The sequence below is a fragment of the Leopardus geoffroyi genome, chromosome B3 (assembly GCF_018350155.1).
Source record: "Leopardus geoffroyi isolate Oge1 chromosome B3, O.geoffroyi_Oge1_pat1.0, whole genome shotgun sequence".
In the NCBI taxonomy this organism is placed as follows: domain Eukaryota; kingdom Metazoa; phylum Chordata; class Mammalia; order Carnivora; family Felidae; genus Leopardus; species Leopardus geoffroyi.
In genome coordinates, this window is record NC_059337.1 from 72,197,761 (window position 1) to 72,224,121 (window position 26,361).

Genomic DNA, 26,361 nt, shown 5'->3' on the forward strand with positions numbered 1-26,361 from the left:
TGAATTTGAATTGGCAGATCTGAGCAATGGAGGAGAGATCATTAAAGTCCCTTCCCGTTTTGTGGTGCCTGGGTGGCTCACTTAGTTAGGCATCTGACTCTTGGTTTTGGCCCTAGGTGTCTGACTCTTGGTTTGTCTCACGAGTTTGTGAGTTCAAGCCCCATGTTGGGCTCTGTGCTGACAGCTCAGAGCCTGAAGCCTGCTTCAAATTCTGTGTCTCCCTCTCTCTCTGCCCCTCCCCTGCTCACGTTCTGTCTCTCTTTCTCTCAAAACTACATAAACATTAAAAAAAAAAAAGTTCCTTCGGGGCGCCTGGGTGGCTCAGTCGGTTAAGTGTCCGACTTCAGCTCAGGTCACGATCTTGCGGTCCGTGAGTTCGAGCCCCGCGTCGGGCTCTGGGCTGATGGCTCAGAGCCTGGAGCCTGCTTCCGGTTCTGTGTCTCCCTCTCTCTCTGCCCCTCCCCGTTCATGCTCTGTCTCTCTCTGTCTCAAAAATAAATAAACGTTAAAAAAAAATTAAAAAAAAAAGTTCTTTCCCTTTAAAAATATTTTTTATTTAATCCTAGTGTAGTCAACATACAGTGTTATATTAGTTTCAGATGCACAAATAGTGATTCAATAGTTCCATGTATTAGTGCCAATTAAGATAAGTGTACTCTTAATTCCCTTCACTATTTCACCCATCCCTCACATCCACCTCCCCTCCGGAAATCATCTGTTTGTTCTCTGTAATTGAGAGTCTGTTTTTTGATTTGTCTCTTTTTTTTTCCCCCCTTTGTTTGCTCTTTGTTAAATCTCACAGATTTCACAAAGTGAAATCATATGGTATTTGTCTTTCTAAAATACCTAGGAATAAACTTAACCAAAGAGATGAAAGACCTATACTCTGAAAGCTATAAAACAATGATGGGGGCACCTGGGTGGCTCAGTTGGTTAAACATCCAAGTCTTGATTTAGGCTCTGGTCCTGATCTCAATGTCCGTGAGATAGAGCCCCACACTGGGCTCTGCACTGAGATCACAGAGCCTGCTTGGGACTCTCTCTGCCCCTCCCCAAAACACACTCTCTCAAAAATAAATAAATAAACTTAAAAAAAAAGATGAAATAAATTGAAGATGACACAAAGAAATGGAAAGACATTCCATGCTTATGAATTGGAAGACCAAATATTGTTAAAATGTCCATAATACCCAAAGCAATCTGCACATTTAATGCAATCCCTATAAAAATACCAACAGCTTTTTTCACAGAACAAGGACAAACAATCCTTAAATTTGTATAGAACCACAAAAGCCCCCGAGTAACAAAAGCAACCTTTTTTTAAATTTAATTTTTTAAATTTACATCCAAGTTAGTCTATAGTGCAACACTGATTTCAGGAGTAGATTCCTTAATGCCCCTTACCCATTTAGCCCATCCCCCAACCCACGACTCCTTCAGTAATCCTGTTTGTTCTCCATATTTAAGAGTCTCTTATGTTTTGTCCTCCTCCCTGTTTTTATATTACTTTTGCTTCCCTTCCCTTGTGTTCATATGTTCTGTGTCTTACAGTCTTCATATGAGTGAAGTCATATGATATTTGTCTTTTCTCTGACTAATTTCACTTAGCATAATACCCTCTAGTTCCATCCACGTTGCAAATGGCAAGATTTCATCCTTTTTGATTGCTGAGTAATACTCCATTGTATATATATACCACATCTTCTTTATCTGTTCATCCATTGATGGACAATTGGGCTCTTTCCATACTTTGGCTATTGTTGATAGTGCTGCTGTAAATATTGGGGTGCATGTGCCCCTTTGAAACAGCATACATGTATCCGTTGGATAAATGCCTAGTAGTGCAATTGCTGGGTTGTAAGTAGTTCTATTTTTAATTTTTTGAAGGACCTCCATACTGTTTTCCAGAGTGGCTGCACCAGCTTGCATTCCCACCAGCAATGCAAAAGAGATCCTCTTTCTCTGCATCCTCACCAAAATCTGTTGTTGCCTGAGTTGTTAATGTTAGCCATTCTGGCAGGTGTGAGGTGGTATCTCATTGTGATCTTGATTTGTATTTCCCTGATGATGAGTGATGTTGAGCATTTTTTCATGTGTCAGTTGGCCATCTGGATGTCTTCTTTGGAGAAGTGTCTATTCATGTCTTTTGCCCATTTCTTCAATGGATTATTTGTTTTTTGGGTGTTGAGTTTGATAGGTTCTTTATAGATTTTTGGTTACTAATCTTTTATCTGATATGTCGTTTGCAAATATCTTCTCCCATTCTGTCGGTTGCCTTTTAGTTTTGCTGATTGTTTCCCTCACTGTGCAGAAGCTTTTAATTTTGATGTGGTCCCAGTAGTTCATTTTTCTTTTGTTTCCCTTGCCTCTGGAGACATGTTGAGTAAGAAGTTGCTGCAGCCAAGGTCAGAGAGGTTTTTGCCTGCTTTCTCCTTGAGGATTTTTATGGCTTCCTGTCTTACATTTAGGTCTTTCATCCATTTTGAGATTATTTTTGTGTATGGTGTAAGAAAGTGGTCCAGGTTCATTTTTCTGCATGTCACTGTCCAGTTTTCTGAGAACCACTTGCTGAAGAGACTGTCTTTATTCCATTGGATATTCTTTCTTGCTTTGTCAACAATTAGTTGTCCATATGTTTGTGGGTCCATTTCTGGGTTCTCTATTCTGTTCTATTGATCTGAGTGTCTGTTTTTGTGGTAGCAAAAGCAATCTAGAAAAACAAAATGGAGGTATCACAATCTTATTCTTTAAGTTACATTACAAAACTGTAGTAATCAAAATAGTATGGTACTGGCACGAAAATAGACACTTAGATCAATAGAACAGAGTAGAAAGCCTAGAAATAAACCCACAATTATATGGTCAATTAATCTTCAACAAAGCAGACAAGAATATGCAATGGGAAGAAGACTGTTTCTTAAACGGTGTTGAGAAAACTGGACAGTTAAATGCAAAAGAATGCAACTGGATCACTTCCTTACACCATACAGAAAAATAAACTCAAAATGTGTTAAAGGCCTAAATGTGAGACCTCGAACCATAAATATCCTAGAGGAGAACATAGGCAACTGCCTCTTTGACATTGACTATACCAACTTCTTTCTAGATCTGTCTCCTGAGGCAAGGGAAACAAAAGCAAAAATAAACTATTAGGACTATATCAAAATAAAAGCCTTCTTCACAGTGAAGGAAACAATCAATAAAATTAAAATACAGTCTACTGAATGGGAGAAGATGTTTGCAAATGACATATCCGGTTTGGGTTAGTGTCTAAAATATATAAACAATTTATACAACCCAACACCAAAAAATGAAGTAATTCAGTTTTTAAATTGGCAAAACTCCCTTCCCTTTTATTTGAGTCCTCCAAAGAAAAAACTTACAAAGTGTGTGCATGGGGTGCCTGGCTGGCTTAGCCAGTAGAGCATCCCACTTTTATTCTCAGGGTTGTGAGTTGGAGCCCCATGTTGAGTGTGAAGCCTACTTAAACAATGAGTAAGTGGGGCATCTGGGTGGTTCAGTTGGTTAAGCATCCAACTCTTGATTTCAGCTCAGGTCATGCTTTCACAGTTCATGAGATCAAGGCATGCATCAGGCTCTGTGCTGACAGCCTGGAGGATTCCCTCTCGTCCTCTCTCTGCTCTTCCCCTGCTTGTGTGCTCACGCTCACTCTCTCTCAAAAGACAAAAAAATTTAAAAGATTTTTTTTTTTAAAGTAAAATAAAGCCTGTGTGAGTAAGGTTTCCGATAACTGTCTTGTATCACTTTTCAAAATTAAAATTAAAGCTTATTTATATATGTATGTAAGTAAATAGTCTCTACTCCCAACAGGGGAGTAGATCCTGAGATCAAGAATTGCATGCTCTTCTGACTGAGCCAGTGTGGTGCCCTTTGAATTTAAATTTAAAGTAGGGGCACCTGGGTGGCTCAGTCGGTTTGAGCATCTTACTTCTCATAATCTCGTAGTCCATGTGTTTGAGCCCCTCGTCGGGCTCTGTGCTGACAGCTCAGAGCTTCTGGAGCCTGCTCTGGATTCTGTGTCTCCCTCTCTCTCTCTTTCCCTCCTCAACTCGCACTCTTTCTCTGTCAAAAATAAACAAACATTTAAAAAATTGTTTTAAAAACATCGTATTTTACATCTGAAGTAGCCATGTGTAAACTATACCTCAATAAAGTTATTTTTTGAAACTGGAAGGAAAAAGGGAAACAGCATTAAAGATTTATTCCCTTAGTCATATTAGCTACACTTCCAAGTACCTAATAAGCACGTGTGGCTTAGTGAGTACCGTTTTGAACAGCATAGATCTAGTACATAAAACTTTTCCATGATTTTATTTTTATTAATGTTCATTTTTGAGAGAGAGTGAGAGAGAAAGAATAAAGAAGGGAGGGGCAGAGAGAGAAGGGGACCGAGGATCCAAAGCAGGTTCCATGCTGACAGCAGACAGCCCCAATGGGGCTGGAACTCATGAACTGTGAAATCATGACCTCAGCCAAAGTCCAACGCTTGACTAAATGAACCACCCAGGTTCCCCTCCGTGCTTTTAAAGAATACATTCTTAAATATGTTTCAAAATACTTACACTTAAAACAGAAATAAATAACCCAAGCAGAAACGTGCAAAAAATTAGTATCCTTAATACATCAGGGACTCTTAAACATAAAATAGGAGGGATGGGTTAAATGGGGGAAGGGAATTCTGAGAAAAAGGTTTCCAGTTATGGAATGAGTAAGTCACATGAAAAGAAGGTGCAACATAGGGAATGTAGTCAATGGTATTGTAATAGCCTTGCATGATGACAGATGGTAGCTATACTTGTAAACATAAGGTATAGAGATGTTGAATCACTATGTTGTATCGTTGAAACATGTAACATTGTGTGTCGGTATACTCAAAAAAAATATTTTAAAAAAGAAATAAACAGTAATAATACTTTTAAAGTTCACATTAAAGAGCAAAGAAATGCAAATTAACAGGACAGTGAGTTCATATTTTCATCTATGAAATAGATACATTTTTTTAAAAATTTATTTTTGAGAGAGAGCACAGGAGAGGGGCAGAGAGGGAGACAGAGGATATGAAGCAGGCTTTGCACTGACAGCAGCATGCTGGACGCAGCGCTGAAACCCATGAACTGCGAGATCATGACCTGACCTGAGCTGAAGTTGGATGCTCAATGGACTTGAGCCACCCAGGCGCCCCATAAGTAAGATCTTCAAAATTTACTCAAATTTTGTTTTTTAACATTATTTAACACTATTGAACTGTACCTTTAAAAACAGTTAAGACTGTAAATTTTATGTGTATTTTATTAGTTAGAATTTTTTAAATATTAAAAAAGATCCTATTTTTATTTTAAATATAATGTATACTTTTATACATATACAAACTAAAGTGATAACAATGATTATCTTTGGGTGATAGGATTATTAGTATGTTTCAGTTTCTCCTTTTTCTGTTCATGTCTACCGTGGACACATAGTACTTTTGTAATGAGAAAAATGTCTGTCCAACTCCTTTGTGATGACTGAGATTCCTTTAACAACAAGGCTTTACGTTCCACTTTTTTTAATGTTTATTTATTTTTGAGAGAGAGAGAGAGAGAGAGAGAGAGAGAGAGAGAGAGAGAGAGAACATGTGTGGGAGGGGCAAAGAGAGAGGGAGACAGAGGATCTGAGGAGGGCTTAGCTCTGTGAGCTCATAGCATAGAGCTCAATTCGGGGCTCAAACTCAGGATCCACGAGATCATGACCTGAGCTGAAGTTAGAAGCTTAATTGACTGAGCCACCATGTGCCCCACATTCCACATTTAAAAGTACATTAAGCCTGGTGAAAAAAATATCAAATGGTCTAAATTCACTCTAAGATATAATGAGGATATCAAGGAAAAAAGCAGGAGGTAACTGGTTGCCTGAAAGGGGCAGGAGGAAATGTTTTAAAAAACAACAAAAATCAGAGATACAGAAAAGAGAGAGCAAAATCACCAAACACAAACTTGGCCTACTTCAGAATTTTGCCCAGCATTATCTCTGGTTAGATCATCCAAAAAAGGAGAGAAAACCTAAGATTTATTGTGAAATAGCTTGGGCGGGAAGGAATCTTAGGTACAGAAAAGGCCAGTTTTTAACTCTGTCGCTTAAAACCTGGGAAAACATTGTTGATTTTCTTATTTTCACTGGGAAATTTGTGTGTTCCAGATCATTTCTTTTTTTTTTTTTAAGTTTATTTATTTATTTTGAGACAGAGACAGAGCAGAGCAGGGGCAGAGAAAGAGGGAGGGAGAGAAAGAGTCCCAAGCAGGCTCCAGCACTGTCAGCATGGAGTCCAGTTTGGGGTTTGAACTCAGGAACAGTGAGATCATGACCTGAGCCGAAACCAAGAGCTGGATGCTGAACCTACTGAGCCACCCAGGCACCCCTGTTCTAGATTATTTCTATACTTACTATTTATCTCCCTCATTTTCATTAAAAATTTTTTTTAATGTTTGTTTATTTTTGAGAGAGACAGAGTTTGAGCAGGGGAGGGGCAGAGAGAGGGAGACACAGAATCCAAAGCAGGCTCCAGGCTCCGAGCTGCTAGCACAGAGCCTGATATGGGCTCAAACTCATCAACTGTGAGATCATGACCTGAGCCAAAGTCAGATGCTTAACTGACTGAGCCACCCAGGTGCTCCTCCCTCATTTTCGTTTTTAATTTAATGTAATGTAATGTAATTTAATTTAATTTAATTTATTATTAATTACTTCATAGAATATAGGGGAAGTCACACAAGGACCACTAATCAGGAGTTCACTCTTTCGGGAATCCCTGTACTTCATGACAGTAACCAGAATGGAATTTCCCAATGCCTACACACAGTGTACATGAAGGAGAGGATTTCATATGACAATTGGGACCGTATACCACTTAATAGATGGTATGAATGCAATGACCGCCCGTGCAGAATTTTTAAGAACATCTATTTTCAAATATCAAGTTCTGTTGCATAATCACAGCCCAATGTTTGGTTTGGAAACTATCATCACACTGAAATGGGAGATATACATTCTTTTACTTTCTGGCATATGTGGATTGAGCAGATACTGATTCCACCAATGGAGCAGGGTTTGTTCTCTTCAAAGAGATCTCAGGGATTCAGAAATTCTCCCACTGCGGTTGCCCTTTAGGAAGAGATTTAAAGATCATTTTCCCAATACCAACAAATTTCTGTTTAATCTCAAATCAGATAAATGTTTTCAGTTTTGGTTTTAGCTGAGAAACTGGTACGTTAAGGAATCTGGTAGCTATACTTTCTTCAGCTACAGCATGCATAGAGAAAAAGCACAGCCTTCAAGCTCTGTTCTACAAAGGGTTAATATCTTAATAGCTGAACAGAACTGTATTAATTCCTCTCTTAACGAGCCAGGAGGACAAGAGGATTCTAGAGGACCAGAGGACACCAGAACAGTCAGAAAAGAATTTAGAGTGAACTCTCTGGAGGAAGCAAGAACTGTAAGTTAAAAAAAATTTTTTTAATGTTTATTTATTTTTGAGAGAGAGAGAGAGAGAGACAGACAGAGACAGAGTGTGAGCAAGGGAGGGGCAGAGAGAGAGGGAAACACAGAATCCAAAGCAGGCTCCAGGCTCTGAGCCGTCAGCACAGAGCCCAATGTGGGGCTCAAACCCACAAACTGTGAGATTATGACCTGAGCTGAAGTCAAATGCTTAACCAACTGAGCCACTCAGGCGCCCAAGAACTGCAAGTTTATATGTAATACATATAGTCTCCCATTTCTTTGCCTAGGGTAGTTTTGAGAACAGTAAAATAAGTTTATTCATTGGATATTATCCTGCCAGTCTCCCAGGCATGTAGGCATCATGTCACTAGGTCATCTTTAATCCTATCACCCTCTTGACTCCGTTCCACATCTAACTAGTTGGCAAGACTTTTCATTCTCCTCCCTCAGTGTCTTTGTGATCCATCCCACTCTTCCATCCCCCTGCCATCCTCCTTCCTATTTCAAGGCCACTTGTCTGAACCACAGCAGTATCCCTTTCCTCCCCTCTGCCAGTCTCACTAAGTCACTAATACCAGAGAAATCTTCCTAAAGCTCTGCCACAGCTCTAACCCTACTGCTCTTGTGCTCAAAATATATAATTGCTGCCAAATGTCCGCAGAATGAATAAAACTCCTCTGACTTCTATGCAAGGTCTTCGAAACTATGCCTCCCTTCACTTAAATTCCCACAGCTCTCTTTCTCCAGCTCAGCACAGCTATCCACTACTGTCCAAGACCACCCTGCTCTTCGCTCGCCCCTGACACTATTCAGACTGCCCTCTGTGTGTCGGATACTCTATCTCTACCTGCCAAAATCTCTCCCAGACACCAACAATCCCCATTTCACAAAGCTTTATCTGATCCTTCAAGTGAATGGGAATCTCAGTCTTCTTTACATTCTCATTTTGCTTTGTTCTTCTCTGATTGACTTTTTATATTTTGCCTTAGTTAAGTGTGTGCTTTTCTCATTTTTTGTCTCAATTATTCATCTCCTAAGAGCAAGAGCTCAATTTTTCTTCTCCCTGTAGCAACTACACAAAATGGGCACACGATAATACTTGTCAAATTAAGTTCAATCCAAATTCCAGGAATTCCGGTTATCTTTTCTGAGCACTCATACAACCAATGCTACAGTTACAGAGCCTGTACATTTCTCCCTTTATCTCTGTTCCAAGTTTCTTTCTCAATACTTACACATCTCATTTGTTTCTATCCTCTTACGTAAAAGATCAGCTCCTCCTGAGTTCTCTCACTCACTGTAAAAATATTGTATTTAAGAGTCTATGGAGGTGGTGGAGACTATGTGGCTCAGTCGGTTATGCATCCAACTCTTTTTTTTAATTTTTTTTTTTAACATTTATTCCTTTTTGAGAGACAGAGTGTGAGTGGGGGAGGGGCAGAGAGAAAGGGAGACACAGAATCTGAAGCAGGCTCCAGGCTCGGAGCTGTCAGCACAGGGCCTGACGTGGGGCTGGAACTCACAAACCATGAGATCATGACCTGAGCCGAAGTTGGACGCTTAACTGACTGAGCCACCCAGGTGCCCCAAAATCCAACTCTTGATTTCAGCTCAGGTCATCATCTCACAGTGTGTGAGATCGAGCTCCAAATCGGGCTCGGGATTCTCTCTTTTTCTGTCTCTCCCGCTCTTGCATGCATGCTCTCTCTCTCTCTCAAAATAAATAAATTAAAAAAAAAAAAATAAAAGTCTATTGGGGCACTGGCTGGCTCAGTCAGAGGAGCATGTGGCTCTTCGTCTCAGGATTGTGAGTTCAAGCCCCACATTGGGTGTAGGGATTACTTAAAAAATGTTTTTAATGTTTATTTTTGAGAGGGGGGGGGACACAATGCAAGTAGAGAAGGGGCAGAGAGAGAGAGAGGGAGACACAGAATCCGAAGCAGGCTCCAGGCTCTGAGCTGTCAGCACAGAACCTGACATGGGGCTCAAACCCACAAACCATGAGATCATGACCTGAGCCAAAGTTGGATGCTTAACCGACTGAGCCACCCACGTGCCCCTGGTGTAGGGATTACTTAAATAAACTTAAAATAAATAAAGGTATTTTCATAATTTGTCTCTTCCTTCCTCCAGACTTTGAACTCAAAGGAGCCCAACTGCAGCCCCCATTTCAGGGACTTGACTACTTGGGGCCTGCTAAAGTTAGTCCCTTATAATGTGAGAAGACTTGGATTCCCAATCCATATTCAATTTGAACTAGTTAAAATCCTACTTCTATATTTTGTTATGCAGGCCTAGTTAATGCATTAATTTTTAAAAGAGGAGAATGTTTTTGCAGCATCTTTTCCTATCGCTACTGAAATGATACTGGCATTCCTTTGAGCAGATTATTTTTTTCCTTGGAGCAGATTTTTCACTTGATTTTTTGAATCTTTCTTATCCCTCCCCTCTCCTACTCAAGTGGGAGACACCACTGTGGCTTTCACTTCACTATGTTCTTGAGTATGGAAGGGAATTAATACAAAACTTCGTGAAATTATTAAAAATAATTTCAGAAAGGGAAACAATTTCTGCTACAATCCAATGTCATAATATCTGCTGAAAAATTATTATACATTTGCATGTACCAGGCACTGTATTAAGTACTCTGTATACAGCGGTGTCCTCAAAAGAGCTTATGGACTAGTGAGGAGAGACATGATATATAAGCACTATAGAAAACTGACTCCTATTAGTCAACATGCAAGAAAATTACATATACCATCATATAAATCATTAATATATACAGGTAAATACAATGTACACTTACCAATTGGCCAGAGATTAGTTCAGTGGACACAACAAAACAGCTAACATTTCACTAATTCAGAGCCTGTACTAAATGCCAACCATTATGCTTCGCTTTTTATAGGTATCATCTTCGTGGATCCTCGTAACCACATGAGTTTAGTATTTCATCCCTGTTTTACAGATAAAGAAGCTAAGGAAAGAGGTTAACTAACTTGTCCCTGGTCACACATAAAGGACAGATGTGAATCCATGTCTTTCTTATTCTTACACTTTTGATTATAGCCACTATTTACAGTTCATTCCCTCCAAATTTAATCAGAGGTGAGGATAAAATCAGAGGTAGAGGAGCTGGCTGTTTAATTTTAATTGCTGGCGTCATCGAGCTGGCTTCATGCATCTATCACTGCTAAAGGGGTATTCTTTGTTCTCCCTCACCCTACCTTTGTCCCAGTGCACTGCAATTCTGAATATTACTTCAAGGTAATTCTTTTAGTTTTTCATTCCATTGGGTTCAAACAACTGATAAACCCTCCTTACTTACATCTACTCTCCAATCCGTTTTTCCTGAGAGATTAACTCTGGTGACTTCATTGGATTTGGATGTTCCTTTAATCACACCTCTACTGACCATCTCTCCTGGGTTTTCTTTACTGCATTCTGAGAACCGTGTTTCTTTATTGGAGCTTCTTTTACTTTAATTTTGGTACTTTTCAGTTGATCCACCATGCTATAAGTCTTTGGTGGTGTATTTTGGAATGATCATAAATGAGGACAGTCTTCTCTGAACTCAGTAAAGAACTACAGCATTTCATCTTCCACTATAGTTACATTTTTACAAATGGCTTTAGGTCTAGAGAACAAGGCCTCTAATGCAGTCACCTCACCTTTTCCTTCATGTTACTTCTCTACAATAGGAGGCTGGGAAGACGAGATAACTTAGCAAACTTGAAAAGCTACTTAAATGTGAGATTTACTTTAAAACAAAATGGTTTCCTTGATTGCTTCCATTCTGTCCTGATCTTAGGATTATTGTCTAACTTGTGAAAACACATCAACTTTTGGGTGATTGTTTAGTTTCTTTAAAATAGGCATGCTATGGGGCGCCTGGGTGGCGCAGTCGGTTAAGCGTCCGACTTCAGCCAAGTCACGATCTCGCGGTCCGTGAGTTCGAGCCCCGCGTCGGGCTCTGGGCTGATGGCTCAGAGCCTGGAGCCTGTTTCCGATTCTGTGTCTCCCTCTCTCTCTGCCCCTCCCCCGTTCATGCTCTGTCTCTCTCTGTCCCAAAAATAAATAAACGTTAAAAAATAAATAAATAAAATAAAATAGGCATGCTATAAAATCTGTATAGATTCATTTAAAATTATGTCATTAGAAAAATGTTCTCCACTTATTATGGTTTTAAAAAAATAAAACATTACAGAACGGAATATGAATGATCCAGTTCAAGTTAAATTGTTTGGAAAGTAGATCAACAAATATCAATATTCCCTCCCAGTGATAGAATTTCTCTATTACAATTCTCTGTTCAAAGTAAGCTTGTAACAAGCCTCTTTAGTTGACAAGTCAAGCTAGCTTCAGCAAAAAGTGGGTATTTTTTGTACAGGACATTGGACTCTCCTCCAGAACCTAAGAGCAAGAACAGAGACTGGCCTTGTAAAAGACTAGAATCAAGAACAGAAAGCTTCCAGGACTTTTTGACTTATCTCAGCCGCTCAGTGTCATTCTCTTTCTTGAACTGTTTACTCATTCATCTATTCATTTATTCAACATATATTTATTAGAAACTTTCTATGTTCCAGGAGCTATTTGAGCACTGGAAAATAGAGGTAAACAAAATAAACCAATTTTCTGCCTTCAACGTCCTCCTATTTTAGTGAGAGGAGACAGACAATAAATATAAAAGACGGAGGTAGTTTTGAGTATGGTAAGTGTTACAAGGGAAATAAACAGGGACACACAACAGACTATAACTGAGGAAGTGCTCACTTTAGTTATGAAGGTCATAGAAAGTCCTCTTGGCAGAGGAAAAGATGCTGAGAAACTAAAGGATGAGATGGAAACAGCCATGTAAAGAGCAAGGGAAAGAGCATTACTCTAAAGTACAGAGGCCTTAAGGCAAGGAGCTGGACAGTTGTGGGAGCAGAGGGGAGGCCAGTGTCCAGAAGTGTTGTTTGCCAGAGGAGGTCATGTTCAAGGTATGGATCTGAGAAATAGGAAGAAGGTCAGATAGTGGAGGGCTGTGTCAGCCATGGTAAGGAGTTTAGATTTTATTTTAATTGTAAGGTAAATCCATTAGGGAATTTTAATCAGGAAATTCTATGACCTGGATTGTTTTATAAAGGTCACTGTGGGGGCGCCTGGGTGGCTCAGTTGGTTGAGCATCCGACTTTGGCTCAAGTCATGATCTTGCAGTCCGTGAGTTCTGGCCCTGCGTCAGGCTCTGTGCTGACAGCTCAGAGCCTGGAGCCTGCTTGGAATTCTGGGTCTCCCTCTCTCTCTGCCCCTCCCCCACTCATGCTATGTCTCAGGCTACAGAGCAGAATATGGCCATATCAGAACTTGCAAGTTGACATAATAGTTCTAGCCATCCAAAGAGGCTAATTTAACTCTCTTGGTCCCATTTCCAACCACCTGAGAAAGAGAATCTGATTGGCCCAGTTTGGTCAGTTGTCTACCCCTAGTCCAATGAACACTGACAATGGGTACTGGATCATAGAGTATAAACTGGTTACTGGAGGGTCAATCCCTATAAATGGAGTCAGGAGGCCGGGGTCAGAGGCTTATTTCTTAGAGAAAGCAATGATCATTGGCTTGCAGGATGAGCAGACACTTAAAAAAATGACGCTAAATGATATGCATCAATTCTATAATCAGAAAAATTGATTTCATTTTAAGTAAGTAACATCATTATTACTGAATGCTTAATCTTACTCTTTTTTTTTTTTTTTAAATATACTCCATACCCAACATGGGGCTTGAATTCACAACCCTGAGGTCAATAGTTGCATGCTCTACCAACTGAGCAAGCCAGGCACCCCAAAGTATTTTTTTCATTTTATTTTATTTTAAGTAATCTCTATTCCCAATGTGGGGCTTGAACTCACAACCCTGAGATCAAGAGCCACATGCTCTACTGACCGAGACAGCCAGGCACCACTTAGTCTTACTCTTTAGTAAAGAGTGGTCAACACCATCCCCGCAAAATGCTAGTGTGTCTTGTACCATCATGAAAATGTTGATAAATTCCTCCTACAACCTAAGTACAGCCTACAGAAGACATCCTAAAGTTGCATATAATTGACTGGACTTTTCATTTATTTCAGTGTCCTGTGGGATCTCCTGTATCTTGGGAACTGATACGACATCATATCTCCTGAGGACAATACATCAAAGGACCTAGTACAGACATAGACGGACACCTCTGATGGTACCAGCATCAAAAGGTAAATTCAGTGCCTGAAGATGGAAACCTTTTAGAGTTAAAACAATGTTCAGTCTGTCATTGTGGGGCACCTTGCTAGCCTTCATAGTGACTGCTTTGCTCTTAACTCTTTTCCTCAATCTTCTTAAAATTTTATTCCTTAATTCTTTAAATAAAAGTTTTACTGTGTGGATTTAGGAGGTAAAGCTAAATGCCACCACAACAAAAGCTGAGAACAAATGAATGGTTTCATTCCTCTATCCATGTAATTAGTCCTTCAGTCTCACTGAGCAGAGGTGGGCGACTTGAGATGAAATAGCACAGCCCACAAGAGCTTCCACACACACCTTAAGATATTTTTGTTAACTTTGTTCCTACTCTCCCACCCCTCAATCTTAATCATAGCTACTATTGATTTTATTTTCACTTGATTTTACTTCTATAAAAAATTTTCAGGGGCACCTCAGTCAGTTAAGTGTCTGACTCTTGATTTCAGCTTAGGTCATGATCTTATGGTTGGTGTGGTTTGTGGGATCAAGCCCCTCATTGGGCTCTATGCTGACAGCGTGGAGCCTGCTTGGGATTTTTTTGTCTCTCCCTCTCTCTACCCCTCCCCTACTCATGCTCTCACTGTCTTTCTCAAGATAAATAAATAAACATTTAAAAAAAAAAAGGGTGCCTGGGTGGCTCAGTTGGTTAAGTGTCTGACTCTTGGTTTCAGCTCAGGTCATGATCTCACAATTCGTGAGTTCAAGCCCCACATCAGTCTCTGCATTGACAACATGGCACCTGCTTGGGATTCACTCTCTCCCCATCTCTCTCTACTCCTTCCCCACTCGTGCTCTGTCTCTCTCAAAAGAAAGAAAGACAGCTTAAAAAAAAAATTTTTTTTTCAAAGGTAGGGCGCTTTACCCACTGCCATGGGTGTATGAATGATGCAGTCACTTTGGATGAAAGCTTGGCATTATCTAGTAAAGTTGAACATAGGACTTTACTTCTGGATAAAAAATTTGCAGAAAATTTTGCATATGTGTACCAGGAGACCTATACCAGAATGTTCATAGCAGTGTTATTCATAAGACAAAAAGATGGAAACAACATGAATGTCCATAGTTCAGAAAATGAATATACATTGATATGCATTCATAAAATGAAATAACAAATGTATTTTTTATAATAAAATAAGTCTTTGGGTGCCTGGGTGGCTCAGTTGGTTGAGCGTCCAACTTCAGCTCAGGTCATGATCTTGCTCTTTGTGGGTTTGAGCCGCACGTCAGGCTCTGGGCTGATAGCTCAGAGCCTGGAGCCTGCTTCGGATTCTGTGTCTCCCTCTCTCTCTGCCCCTCCCCTGCTCACGCCCTGTCTCTCTCTAAAGAATAAATAAAGATATATATATGTGCATCGTATGTATGTATGTATACACACACACACACACACACGTGTGCGTGTGTGTGTATATATATGTATACATTGTACGTATGTATGTATGCATGCACACATGCCCGTGCGCCTTGTGTATGTATATATATGTATATGTATAATAAAATATGTATAATATGTATATGTATAATAAAATATGGATATATGTATAATGTGTATACATACGTATAACATACATATGTATAATGTATGTATAATATATATGTATAATATACATATATGTATAATAAAATAAGTCTCACTTTCTTTTTTTTCCTGTTTGTGCCACTTTTATTTTTTTTCCAAATTTTTATTTATTTATTTATTTTAACTTTTTTTTTCTTTTCTTTTAATTTTTTTTTTTTTTGCCTTGGAAATGGTTTTATTTTATTTTTTTTCAATATATGAAATTTATTGTCAAATTGGTTTCCATACAACACCCAGTGCTCATCCCAAAAGGTGCCCTCCTCAATACCCATCACCCACCCTCCCCTCCCTCCTACCCCCCATCAACCCTCATTTTGTTTTTTTTTTTAATTTACATCCAAATTAGCATATAGTGCAACGATTTCAAGAGTACATTCCTTAGTGCCCCTTACCCATTTATCTCATCCCCCCTCCCACAACCCCTCCAGTAACCCTCAGTTTGTTCTCCATATTTATTTTATTTATTTTTTAATATAATTTATTGTCAAATTGGCTAATATACATTGTGCAAAGTGTGCTCTTGGTTTTTGGGGGTAGATTCTCGTGTTCATCGCTTATATAAAACACACAGTGCTCATCCCAACAAGTGCCCTCCTCAATGCCCGTCACCCATCTTCCCCTCTCCCCCACTCCCATCCACCCTCAGTTTGTTCTCAGTATTTAAGAGTCTCTTATGGTTTGCCTCCTTTCCTCTCTGTTTGTAACTATTTTTCCCCTTTCCCTTCTCCCATGGTTTTGTTGTTTCTCAAGATCCACATATGAGTGAAAACATATGATCTCTCTCTTTATCTGACTGACTTATTTCACTTAGTATAATACCTTCCTGTTCTATCCATGTTGCTACAAATGGCATGATTTCATTCTTTCTCATTGCCAAGTAGTTTTCCCTTGTATATATAAACCACATTCATCAGTTGATGGACATTTAGGCTCTTTCCATAATTTGTCTATTGTTGAAAGTGTTGCTGTAAACATTGGGGTACATGTGCCCCTATGCATCAGCACTCCTGTATCCTTTGGATAAATTCCTAGTAGTGCTATTGCTGGGTTATAGGATATCTCTATTTTTAATTTTTGGGGGAACCTCCACACTGCTTTCCAGAGCAGCTGCACCAGTTTACATTCCCATCAGCAACGCAAGAGGGTTCCCGTTTCTCCACATCCTCACCAGCATCTATAGTCTCCTGATGTGTTCATTTTAGCCACTCTGACTGGCGTGAGGTGGTATCTCAGTGTGATTTTGATTTGTATTTTCCTGATCATGAGTGATGTTGAGCATCTTTTCATGTATCTGTTGGCCAACTGGATGTCTTCTTTGGAAAAGTGTCTATTCATGTCTTTTGCCCATTTCTTCACTGGATTATTTGTTTTTCAGGCGTGGAGGTTGGTGAGTTCTTTATAGATTTTGGATTCTAGCCCTTTGTCTGATATGTCATTTGCAAATACCTTTTCCCATTCCGTCAATTGCCTTTTAGTTTTGTTGATTGTTTCCTTTGCAGTTCAGAAGCTTTGTATCTTGATGAGGTCCCGTTCATTTTTGCTTTTAATTCTTTTGCCTTTGGAGATGTGTCAGGCAAGAAATTGCTGCAGCTGAGGTCAAAGAAGTTGTCACCTGCTTTCTCCTCTAGGGTTTTGATGGTATCCTGTCTCACATTTAGGTCTTTCATCCATTTTGGGTTTATTTTTGTGTATGATGTAAGAAAGTGGTCTAGTTTCATTGTTCTGCATGTTGCTGTCCAGTTCTCCCAGCACAATTTGCTAAAGAGACTGTCTTTTTTCCATTGGATACTCTTTTCTGCTTTGTCAAAGATTACTTGGCCATAAATTTGTGGGTCTAATTCTATGTTTTCTATTCTATTCCATTGGTCTATGTGTCTGTTTTTGTGCCAATACCATGCTGTCTTGATGATTACAGCTTTGTAGTAGCGACAAAAGTCTGGGATTGTGATGCCTCCCACTTTGGTTTTCTTTTTCAACATTACTTTGGCTATTTGGGATCTTTTGTGGTTCCATACAAATTTTAGGATTGCTTGTTCTAGCTTTGAGAAGAATGCTGGTCCAATTTTGATTGGGATTGCATTGAATGTGTAGATCAATTTGGGTAGTATTGACATTTTAACAATACTTATTCTTCAAATCCATGAGCATGGAGTGTTTTTCCATTTCTTTGTATCTTCTTCAGTTTCTTTCATAAGTTTTCTATAGTTTTCAGCATACAGGTCTTTTACATCTTTGGTTAGGTTTATTCCTAGGTATTTTATGGTTCTTGGTGCAATTGTAAATGGGATCAATTTCTTGATTTCTTTTTCTGTTGCTTCATTATTGGTGTATAGATATGCAACCAATTTCTGTACATTGATTTTGAACCCTGCGACTTTGCTGAATTCATGGATCAGTTCTAGCAGCCTGTTGGTGGAGTCTTTTGGGTTTTCCATCTAGAATATCATGTCGTCCATGAAAAGTGAAAGTTTGACTTCTTTTTTGCCAATTTTGATGCCTTTTATTTCATTTTGTTGTCTGATTGCTGATGCTAGGACTTCCAAAACTATGTTAAACAACAGTGGTGACAGCAGACATCCCTGTCATGTTCCTGATCTTGCGGGGGAAGCTCTCAGTTTTCCCCATTGAGGATGATATTAGCTGTGGGCTTTTCATATATGACTTTTATGATGTTTAGCCTTCTATCCCAACTTTCTTGAGGGTTTTTATTAAGAAAGGATGCTGTATTTTGCTAAATGCTTTTTCATTGTCTACTGACAGGATCATATGGTTCTTATCCTTTCTTTTATTAATGTGATGTATCACACTGATTGATTTGTGAATACTGAACCAGCCCTGCAGCCCAGGAATGAATCCCACTTGATCATGGTGAATAATTCTTTTTATATGCTGTTGAATTCGATTGGCTAGTATCTTGTTGAGAATTTTTGCACCCATACTCATCAGGGATATTGGTCTGTAGTTCTCTTTTTTTTTGCTGGGTCTCTGTCTGGTTTGGAAATCAAAGTAATGCTGGCTTCATAGAACGAGTCTGGACGTTTTCCTTCCCTTTCTATTCTTTGGAACAGCTTGAGAAGGAAAGGTATTATCTACCAGACATTTATCTCTTTAAATGTCAGGTAGAATTCCCCAGGGAAGCCATCTGGTCCAGGACTCTTATTTGTTGGGAGATTTTTGATAACTGATTCAATTTCTTCTTCACTAGTTATGGGTCTGTTCAACTTTTCTATTTTTTACCATTTGAGTTTTGGAAGTGTGTGCGTGTTTAGGAATTTTTCCATTACTTCCAGGTTGTCCGTTTTGTTGGCATATAATTTTTCATAGTATTCCCTGATAATTGCTTGTATTTCTGAGGGATTTGTTGTAATAATTCAATTTTCGTGATTTTATCTATTTGGGTCCTCTCTCTTTTCTTTGTGAGAAGCCTGGCTAGAGGTTTATCAATTTTGTTTATTTTTTCAAAAAACAGCTCTTAGTTTCATTGATCTGATCCACTGTTGTTGTTGTTTTTTTTTTTTCTACATTGTTTATTCCTGCTCTGATCTTTATTATTTCTCTTCTTCTGCTGGTCTTGGGGTTTCTTTGTTGTTCTGCTTCTAGTTCCTTTAGGTGTGCTATTAGACTTTGGATTTGGGATTTTTCTTGTTTCTTGAAATAGGCCTGGGTTGCAGTGTATTTTCCTCTTAGGACTGCCTTTGCTGCATCCCAAAGGGTTTGGACTGTTGTGTTTTCATTTTCATTTGTTTCCATGTATTTTTTAATTTCTTCTTTAATTGCCTGGTTGACCCATTCATTCTTTAGTAGGATGTTCTTTAACCTCCATGCATTTGGAGGTTTTCCAAATTTTTTCCTGTGGTTGATTTCAAGTTTCATTGTTCTGTGATCTAAAAATGTGCATGGCATAATCTCAATTCTTTTATATTTATTGAGGGCTGTTTTGTGACCCAGTATGTGATATATCTTGGAGAATGTTCCATGTGCACTCAAGAAGAATGTGTATTCTGCTTTAGGATGAAAAGCTCTTAATATATCTATCAAGTCCATCTGGTCCAGTGTATCATTCAGGGCCATTGTTTCCTTATTGATTTTCTGTGTAGATTATCTATTGTTGTAAATGGAGTATTAAAGTCTCCGGCAATTACCACATTCTTACTAATAAGACTGCTTATGTGTGTGATTAATTGTTTTATATATTTGGGTGCCACCGAATTGGGTGCATAAACATTTATAATTATTAGCTCTTCTTGAAAGATAGACTCCATAATTATGCTATAATGCCTTTCTTCATCTCTTGTTACAGACTTTAGTTTAAAATCTAGTTTATCTGATATAAGTATGGCTACTCCAGCTTTCTTTTGACTTCCAGTAGCATGATAGATGGTTCTTCATCCCCTCACTTTCAATCTGAAGGTGTCCTCAGGTCTAAAATAGGCCTCTTGTAGAGAGCAAATAGATGGGTCTTGTTTTTTGTCCATTCTGATACCCTGTGTCTTTTTATTAGAGCATTTAGTTCATTTACATTTGATGTTATTATTGAAAGATGTGGATTTAGAGTCATTGTGTTATCTGTAGGCTTCATGCTTGTAGTGATGTCTCTGGTCATTTGTGGTCTTTGCAACATTCCACCCACAGAGCCCCCATTAGGATCTCTTGTAGGGCTGGTAGTGGTGATGAACTCCTTCAGTTTTTGTCTGGGAAAATCTTTATCTCTCCTTCTGTTCTGAATGACAGGCTTGTTGGATAAAAGATTCTTGGCTACATATTTTTCCTATTCAGCACATTGAATTTTTCCTGCCACTCCCTTCTGGCCTGCCAAGTTTCAGTAGATAGGTCTGCTTACCACCCTTATGTGTCTGTCCTTGTAGATTAAGGCCCATTTGTTCCTAGCTGCTTTCAGAATTCTCCCTTTATATTTGTATTTTACCAGTTTCACTATGATATGTCATGCAGAAGCATGATTCCTATTATGTCTGAAGGGAGTTCTCTGTGCCTCGCAGATATCGATGTCTGTTTCCTTCCCCAGATTGGGGAAGTTCTCAGCTATGATTTGTTCAAGTACACCTTCTGCCCCTTTCTCTCTCTCTTCTTCTTCTGAAACTCCTAAGATATGGATATTATTACATTTCATTGAATCACTTAGTTCTCTGATTCTCCCCTCATGTTCTAGAATTTTTTTCTCTCTCTTGTTCTCAGCTTCCTCTTTTTCCATATTTTTATCTTCTGTTTCACTTATTTTCTCTTTTTCCTCTTTAATCCTCACTGTCACCACCTCTAGTTTACTTTGCACCTCATTGACAACATTTTTAGATTCATCATGACTGGGGCACCTGGGTGGCTCAGTCGGTTGAGTGTCCGACTTCGGCTCAGGTCGTGATCTCGCGGTCTGTGAGTTTGAGCCCCGCGTCGGGCTCTGTGCTGGCAGCTCAGAGCCTGGAGCCTGCTTTCGATTCTGTGTCTCCCTCTCTCTCTGCCCCTCCCCTGCTCATGCTCTCTCTGTCAAAAATAAATAAACATTAAAAAAAAAATTCATCATGACTAATTTGTAGTTCCTTGATCTCTGTAGCAATAGATTCTCTGCTGTCTTCTATGATTTTTTCAAGCCCAGCAATTAATCTTATGACTATTATTCTAAATTCTTGTTCAGTTATATTGTTTATATCTGTTTTGAACAATTATTTAGCTATCATTTCTTCCTGGAATTCCTTTTGATGAGAATTCTTCCATTTTGTCATTTTGGCTAGTTTTCTGTCCCTTATGTGTTTTAAAAGCTTGTTATGTGTCCAGTACCTGCAAGCACTACTATATTAAAGAGGGGTCATACATTGTCTAAGGCCTGGCCTTTCACTAGGTGTTTATTGGAGTCTGTTACTTGCTCTGTGTCGTTGTGACTCTGGTTCCTTTATCTCCTTACTTGTAGTGTTGTTTTGGACCCTCCACCAGTTCGCTTTGACTTGCTGTTGAAGTAGCTCTGGAAAAGAAAACAAACAAACAAAAACAGAAAAAAAAAAAAAACCCAAAACACCAGTTACAGCAAAACACTGGGTGGGAGCATTGTTAATGGAAGAGGCCTTTTCCCATACAAAGAGAGAAATGATAGGGGCAGGGAAAAAGAAAAGAAAAGAAAATTGATCCAGCAGAGAAACTATACAGGTTAATCCAGAGAGAGGGGGCAGCGGGGAATTAAAGAAGATATAGAACAGGTATAAAGAGAATAGATTAAATATGTCTGCTTAAACAAACCAACAACCAGAATAACCAGACTAGAGGAGGGAAGAAATAAGAAGGAGGAAAGAAAGGTAAAGAAAAATGTGTATATATAATAAGAATTGTCCAAGAATTAAATCAGGAAATGTAAAACCGCTGGGTGCCTTGGAACTGGTAAAACCACTGGCCTGGAGGAGGGGCTGTCTGGTTGGTCATCATCAATCCTGCTCCAGCAGATTCGCAATTACCAAGCGTGGAGGGGCGTGGTTTGGTGTAAGCAGGTCCGCCTCCACTGTGGGCCCACTGTCCATTCCTTGAGGCCCCACCTTGTTGGTGATGGGGAGGAAAATAGCGACACCCCAGCCTCTCCTCCACGGACCGGACCGGGTGTCCCAAGCCACTGTGTTAAAGCCGTCCTCCTAGTGCCAGGGGTGCGAATGAGGCAGTTTGTCTTGCTCCGCCCACTCCCGCACCTCCCTGGCGCTCGGCTGGGATTCAAACCTCAATGTCTTAAAGAGTCCTGCTCTGTGCGCCCTAGTTCTGGGGAAGTGCTGCTCTGCGCTGCGGATATATGGCCTCTGACTGGTGGCGCCGGCAGTCTTTGTACTTTAAACAGTTATATAGCTTCTTCCTACAGCACTCCAAGGAGGGGATTGCTTTCCCCCACTGCGGACCACGCCTCTGGACTAGTTACTGAGCCCAGGGCTGGCTCCCTTCCTCCCCAGGTGTGCAAACAGGGCAGCCGGCCCCAGTCTGGAGAAAGCCCGGCAGTTAGAGATTGGATCTTTGTCCATCCTGGTCTGTGGTTCTTCACTTGTCCAGATACTGTCCTACACTTCCCCAGCCTGTCTTTCTCTTCCCTTTGTCTCTTCACAGAAGGGGATTCCTCCCACCCAAGCCTAAGTTGCCCATTTTATCTCTCCCAATTCACAATCATGTATCTATGGCCCACCTGGCTGGCCCCGTGGCTCTAATTTCCTTTATAAAATTATAAAGATATGCAAGGCAGGCGTGCCTGGGTGGCTTAGTCAGTTAAGCATCCAACTCTTGATTTCAGCTCAGGTCATGATCTTACAGTCATGAGATTGAGCCCTGCAACTGCCAGTTTAGAGCCTGCTTGGGATTCTTTGTCTCTGTCCCTCCCTTGCCCATGTGCTTGCTCTTTCTGTCTCTCTCTCTCAAAATAAATATTTAAAAACATTAAATAAATAAACATTTATTATAAACATAAATAAACATTATAAACATAAATAAACATTAAAAAATTAATTAATTAAAAAAAAGAAATATACAGCAGTTACTAGTGATATAGCCTTCATGATAATAGTCACCTCTGGGGGAAGAAGGGAATAGGATGTGTGGGAACTTACAGAGGGTTCTTAGTGTATTAGTAATATTCTGTTTCTTCAGCTAGTATGTATGTGTACACTTCATTATTCTTCAAACTATTTATTTCCTCATTTATATATGTGAGATGTATATATTAACATTTTTATAATCATACATATATAATGTATGTTGTATATATTACACATAACAGTTTTATTGGGATATAATTTACATGCCATAAAATTCACTCTTTCAAATTGTACAATTCAGTAATTTTTACTATATTGATAGTTTTGAATTCATACCCACTAATTTTAGAACATTTAATTACCCCAAAAAGAAACCCTTTATTGGGGCACCTGGGTGGCTCAGGCGGTTATGTCAGACTCTTGATTTCAGCTCAGATCATGGTCTCACAGTTCATGAATTCAAGCCCCACTTCAGGCTTTGCACTAACAGCACAGAGCCTGCTTGGAATTCTCTCTCTCCCTCTCTCCCTGCTCCTCCCCTGTGTGCTTGTGTACTCTCTTTCTCAAAATAAACTTAAAAAAAAAGAAGCCCTGTCCCCATGTCCCCACAGCCTGCCTCTCATAATCACTCATCTGCTTTCAGTCTCTATCCATTTGCCTGGTCTGGACATTTTGTGTAGAAGGAATCATATATTTTTTGTGTCTGACTTCTTTCACTTAGCATAATGTTTCCAAAGTTCATCCATGTTATAGCATTTATCAATACCTCCATTCCTTTTTATTGCATAATAATATTTCATTTTATGGGCATACCACATTTGTTTATATATTCATAGGTTGATGGACATTTGGATTATTTTCACTTGGGGGCTGTTATGAATAATGCTGCTGTGAACATTTGTGTGCAAATTTTTGGGTGGACATGTTTTCATTTTTCTTATATACCCAGAAGTGGAATTGCTAGGTCATATGGTAGCTCTATGTTTAACGTTTTGAAGAATTGCCAAACTATTTTTAAAGCAGTTGTACCCTTTTGTTCCTACCAACAATGTATTAAAGTTCCAATTTTTTCGTATCCTCACTTGTTATTGAAGTGATCTCGTGTGTGTGTGTGTGTGTGTGTGTGTGTGTGTGTGTGTGTGTGTGTTTTAATCCTTATTTATTGATTTTGAGAGAGATAGAGACAGTGCAAGTAGGGGAGGGAGAGAATCCCAAGCAGGCTCCACACTGTCAGCACAGAGCCTGATGCAGGGCTTGATCTCAGGGACTGCAATATCATGACCTGAGCCCAAACCAAGAATCGGACACTTAGCCAACTGAGCCATCCAGGCACCCCTCTTAGGTTGTTTTTAAAAATTTATTCTTTTGTGGTTTTGATTTGTACTTCCCTAATGAATAATCACACTGAACATCTTTCATGTATTTATCATTCACTTGTTTAGCTTCTTTGGAAGAATGTCTCCTTAGATCCTTTATCCAATTTTTTAATGTTTGTTTATTTTTGAGAGAGAGAGAGAGAAAGAGAAAGAACAAACAAGCTGGCAGGGGTGGTGGGGGGCAGAGAGAGAGAGGAACACACAGAATCCAAAGCAGGCTCCAGGCTCTGAGCTATCAGCACAGTGCCTGATGCAGGGCTTGAATTTGTGAACCTTGAGATCATGACATGAGCTGAAGTTAGATGTTCAACTGACTGAGCCCCCGGGAATCCCGATCCTTTGTCCATTTTAAAGTTGAGTTATATGTCTTTATATTGTTGGTCATAAGAGTTCTTTATGTATTTTGGATACTAATCTCTTACCAGATATGTGATCTGCAACTCTTTTTCCCATTCTGTAGGTTTCTTGACAGTGTCCTCCGAATCATGAAAGTTAATTTTGATGAAGTCCAGTTTATCTACTTTTTCACTTGTCACTTGTGCTTTTGGTTTCAGGTCTAACTTCATAGTGATATTTAACACTGCCTAATCCAAGGTCACAAAGATTGACTTCTATGTTTTCTTGCAAGGATTTTATAGTTTTAGCTCTTACCTTTAGGTCTGTATTTCATTTTGAGTTAACTTCTTATATGGTGTGAGATAAGGATCCAAATTCATTCTTTTGCATGTGTCTCTCTAGTCGTCCAGCACCATTTGTGGGGAAAAAAACAATTCTTTCCCCATTGAATTTTCTTGGCACACTTGTTGGAAAGCAATTAACTGTAAATATAAGAGTTTACTTCTGGACTCTCAGTTTTTTTCCATTAATCTACATATGTATCCTATGTCAGTATTGTGCTGTCTTCTTTTTTTTTTTTTTTTAATGTTTGTTTATTTTGAGAGAGTAACAGAGTGCGAATGGGGAAGGGGCAGAGAGAGAGGGAGACAGAGAATTAAAAGCAGGCTCCAGGCTCTGAGCTGTCAGCACAGAGTCCAATGCAGGGCTTGAATTCACGAACCATGAGATCATGACCTGAGCCTAAGTCAGATGCTTAACCGACTGAGCCACCCAGGTGCCCCTGTGCTGTCCTGATTCTTATAGCTTTGTAGTAAGTTTTGAAATCAGGATGTGTGAATCCTACAACTTTGTTCTTTTTCAAGGTTATTTTAGCTATTCTGTATTCCTTGAATTTCCCTATGAACTTTAGGATCAGCTCGTCAATGTCTGGCGGGAAAAAAAAAGCCAACTGGGATTTTGATAGGGACTGCATTAATTTGTACATGAATTGTGGAAATATTGCCATCTTATCAATATTAGGTCTTTAAATCCATGAACATGGGATGTCTTCCTAATTATTTAAACATTTTTAATTCCTTTAAATTATGTTTTATATATTTCATTGTACAAATTTTATACCTCTTTGTTACATTTATTCCCATTTATTTTTTATGCTATTGTAAATTGATTTGTTATCTTAATTTAGTCTTCAGATTGTTTAGTAGATAGGAATATCATTAATCTTGTGCATTGATCCGACACCCGAAAACTTTACTCACCTCGTATATTACTTCTAGTAGTTTTTTTTTAAGTTTATTTATTTTGAGAGACAGAGAGACAGAGAGAGTGCACATATGAGCAGAGGAGGGGCAGAGAGAGAGGAAGGGAGAGAGAGAGAGAATCCCAAGCAGGCTCCACACTGTGAGTTCAGAGCCCAAGGCAGGGCTCAATCTCACAAACTGTGAGATCATGACCTGAGCCAAAATCCGGAATTGGAGGCTTATTCAACTGAGCCACCCAGGTGCCCATCTAATAACTTTTTTTTTTTTTTAGTGGATTCCTTAGGATTTTCTATATACATCATCATGTTATCTGTTAATACAGATAGTTTTACTTTGTCTTTTCTAATTTGGGTGTATTTTCTTTTTCATGCCTAATTTCCATGGATAGAACCTCCAGTAAAATGTTAAATAAAAGTGACAAGAATGGACATCCTTGTCATTTTCCTGATCTCAGTGGGAGAGCTTTAGATCTGCTAAGCATGATTTTAGCCCTGAGTCTTTTGTAGATGGCCCTTATCAGGTTGAGGAAGTTTCTTTCTATTAGTAGTTGA

At 39.2% G+C, this 26,361-nt stretch overlaps 1 protein-coding gene across 8 annotated transcripts in view; it reads left to right on the plus strand.

Moving 5' to 3' along the window:
- Positions 1 to 7,373: 7,373 nt before the first annotated feature.
- RPGRIP1 (RPGR interacting protein 1) overlaps positions 7,374 to 26,361 on the plus strand; it is a 90,898-nt gene continuing 71,910 nt past the window's right edge. For all 8 annotated transcript variants that reach the window (XM_045450314.1, XM_045450309.1, XM_045450310.1 and 5 more), the window contains exons 1-2: positions 7,374 to 7,492; positions 13,611 to 13,730. In XM_045450314.1, the coding sequence (XP_045306270.1) occupies positions 13,712 to 13,730 (19 nt within the window). In that variant the 5' untranslated portion in view covers positions 7,374 to 7,492; positions 13,611 to 13,711. The remainder of the gene's footprint in view (positions 7,493 to 13,610; positions 13,731 to 26,361) is intronic.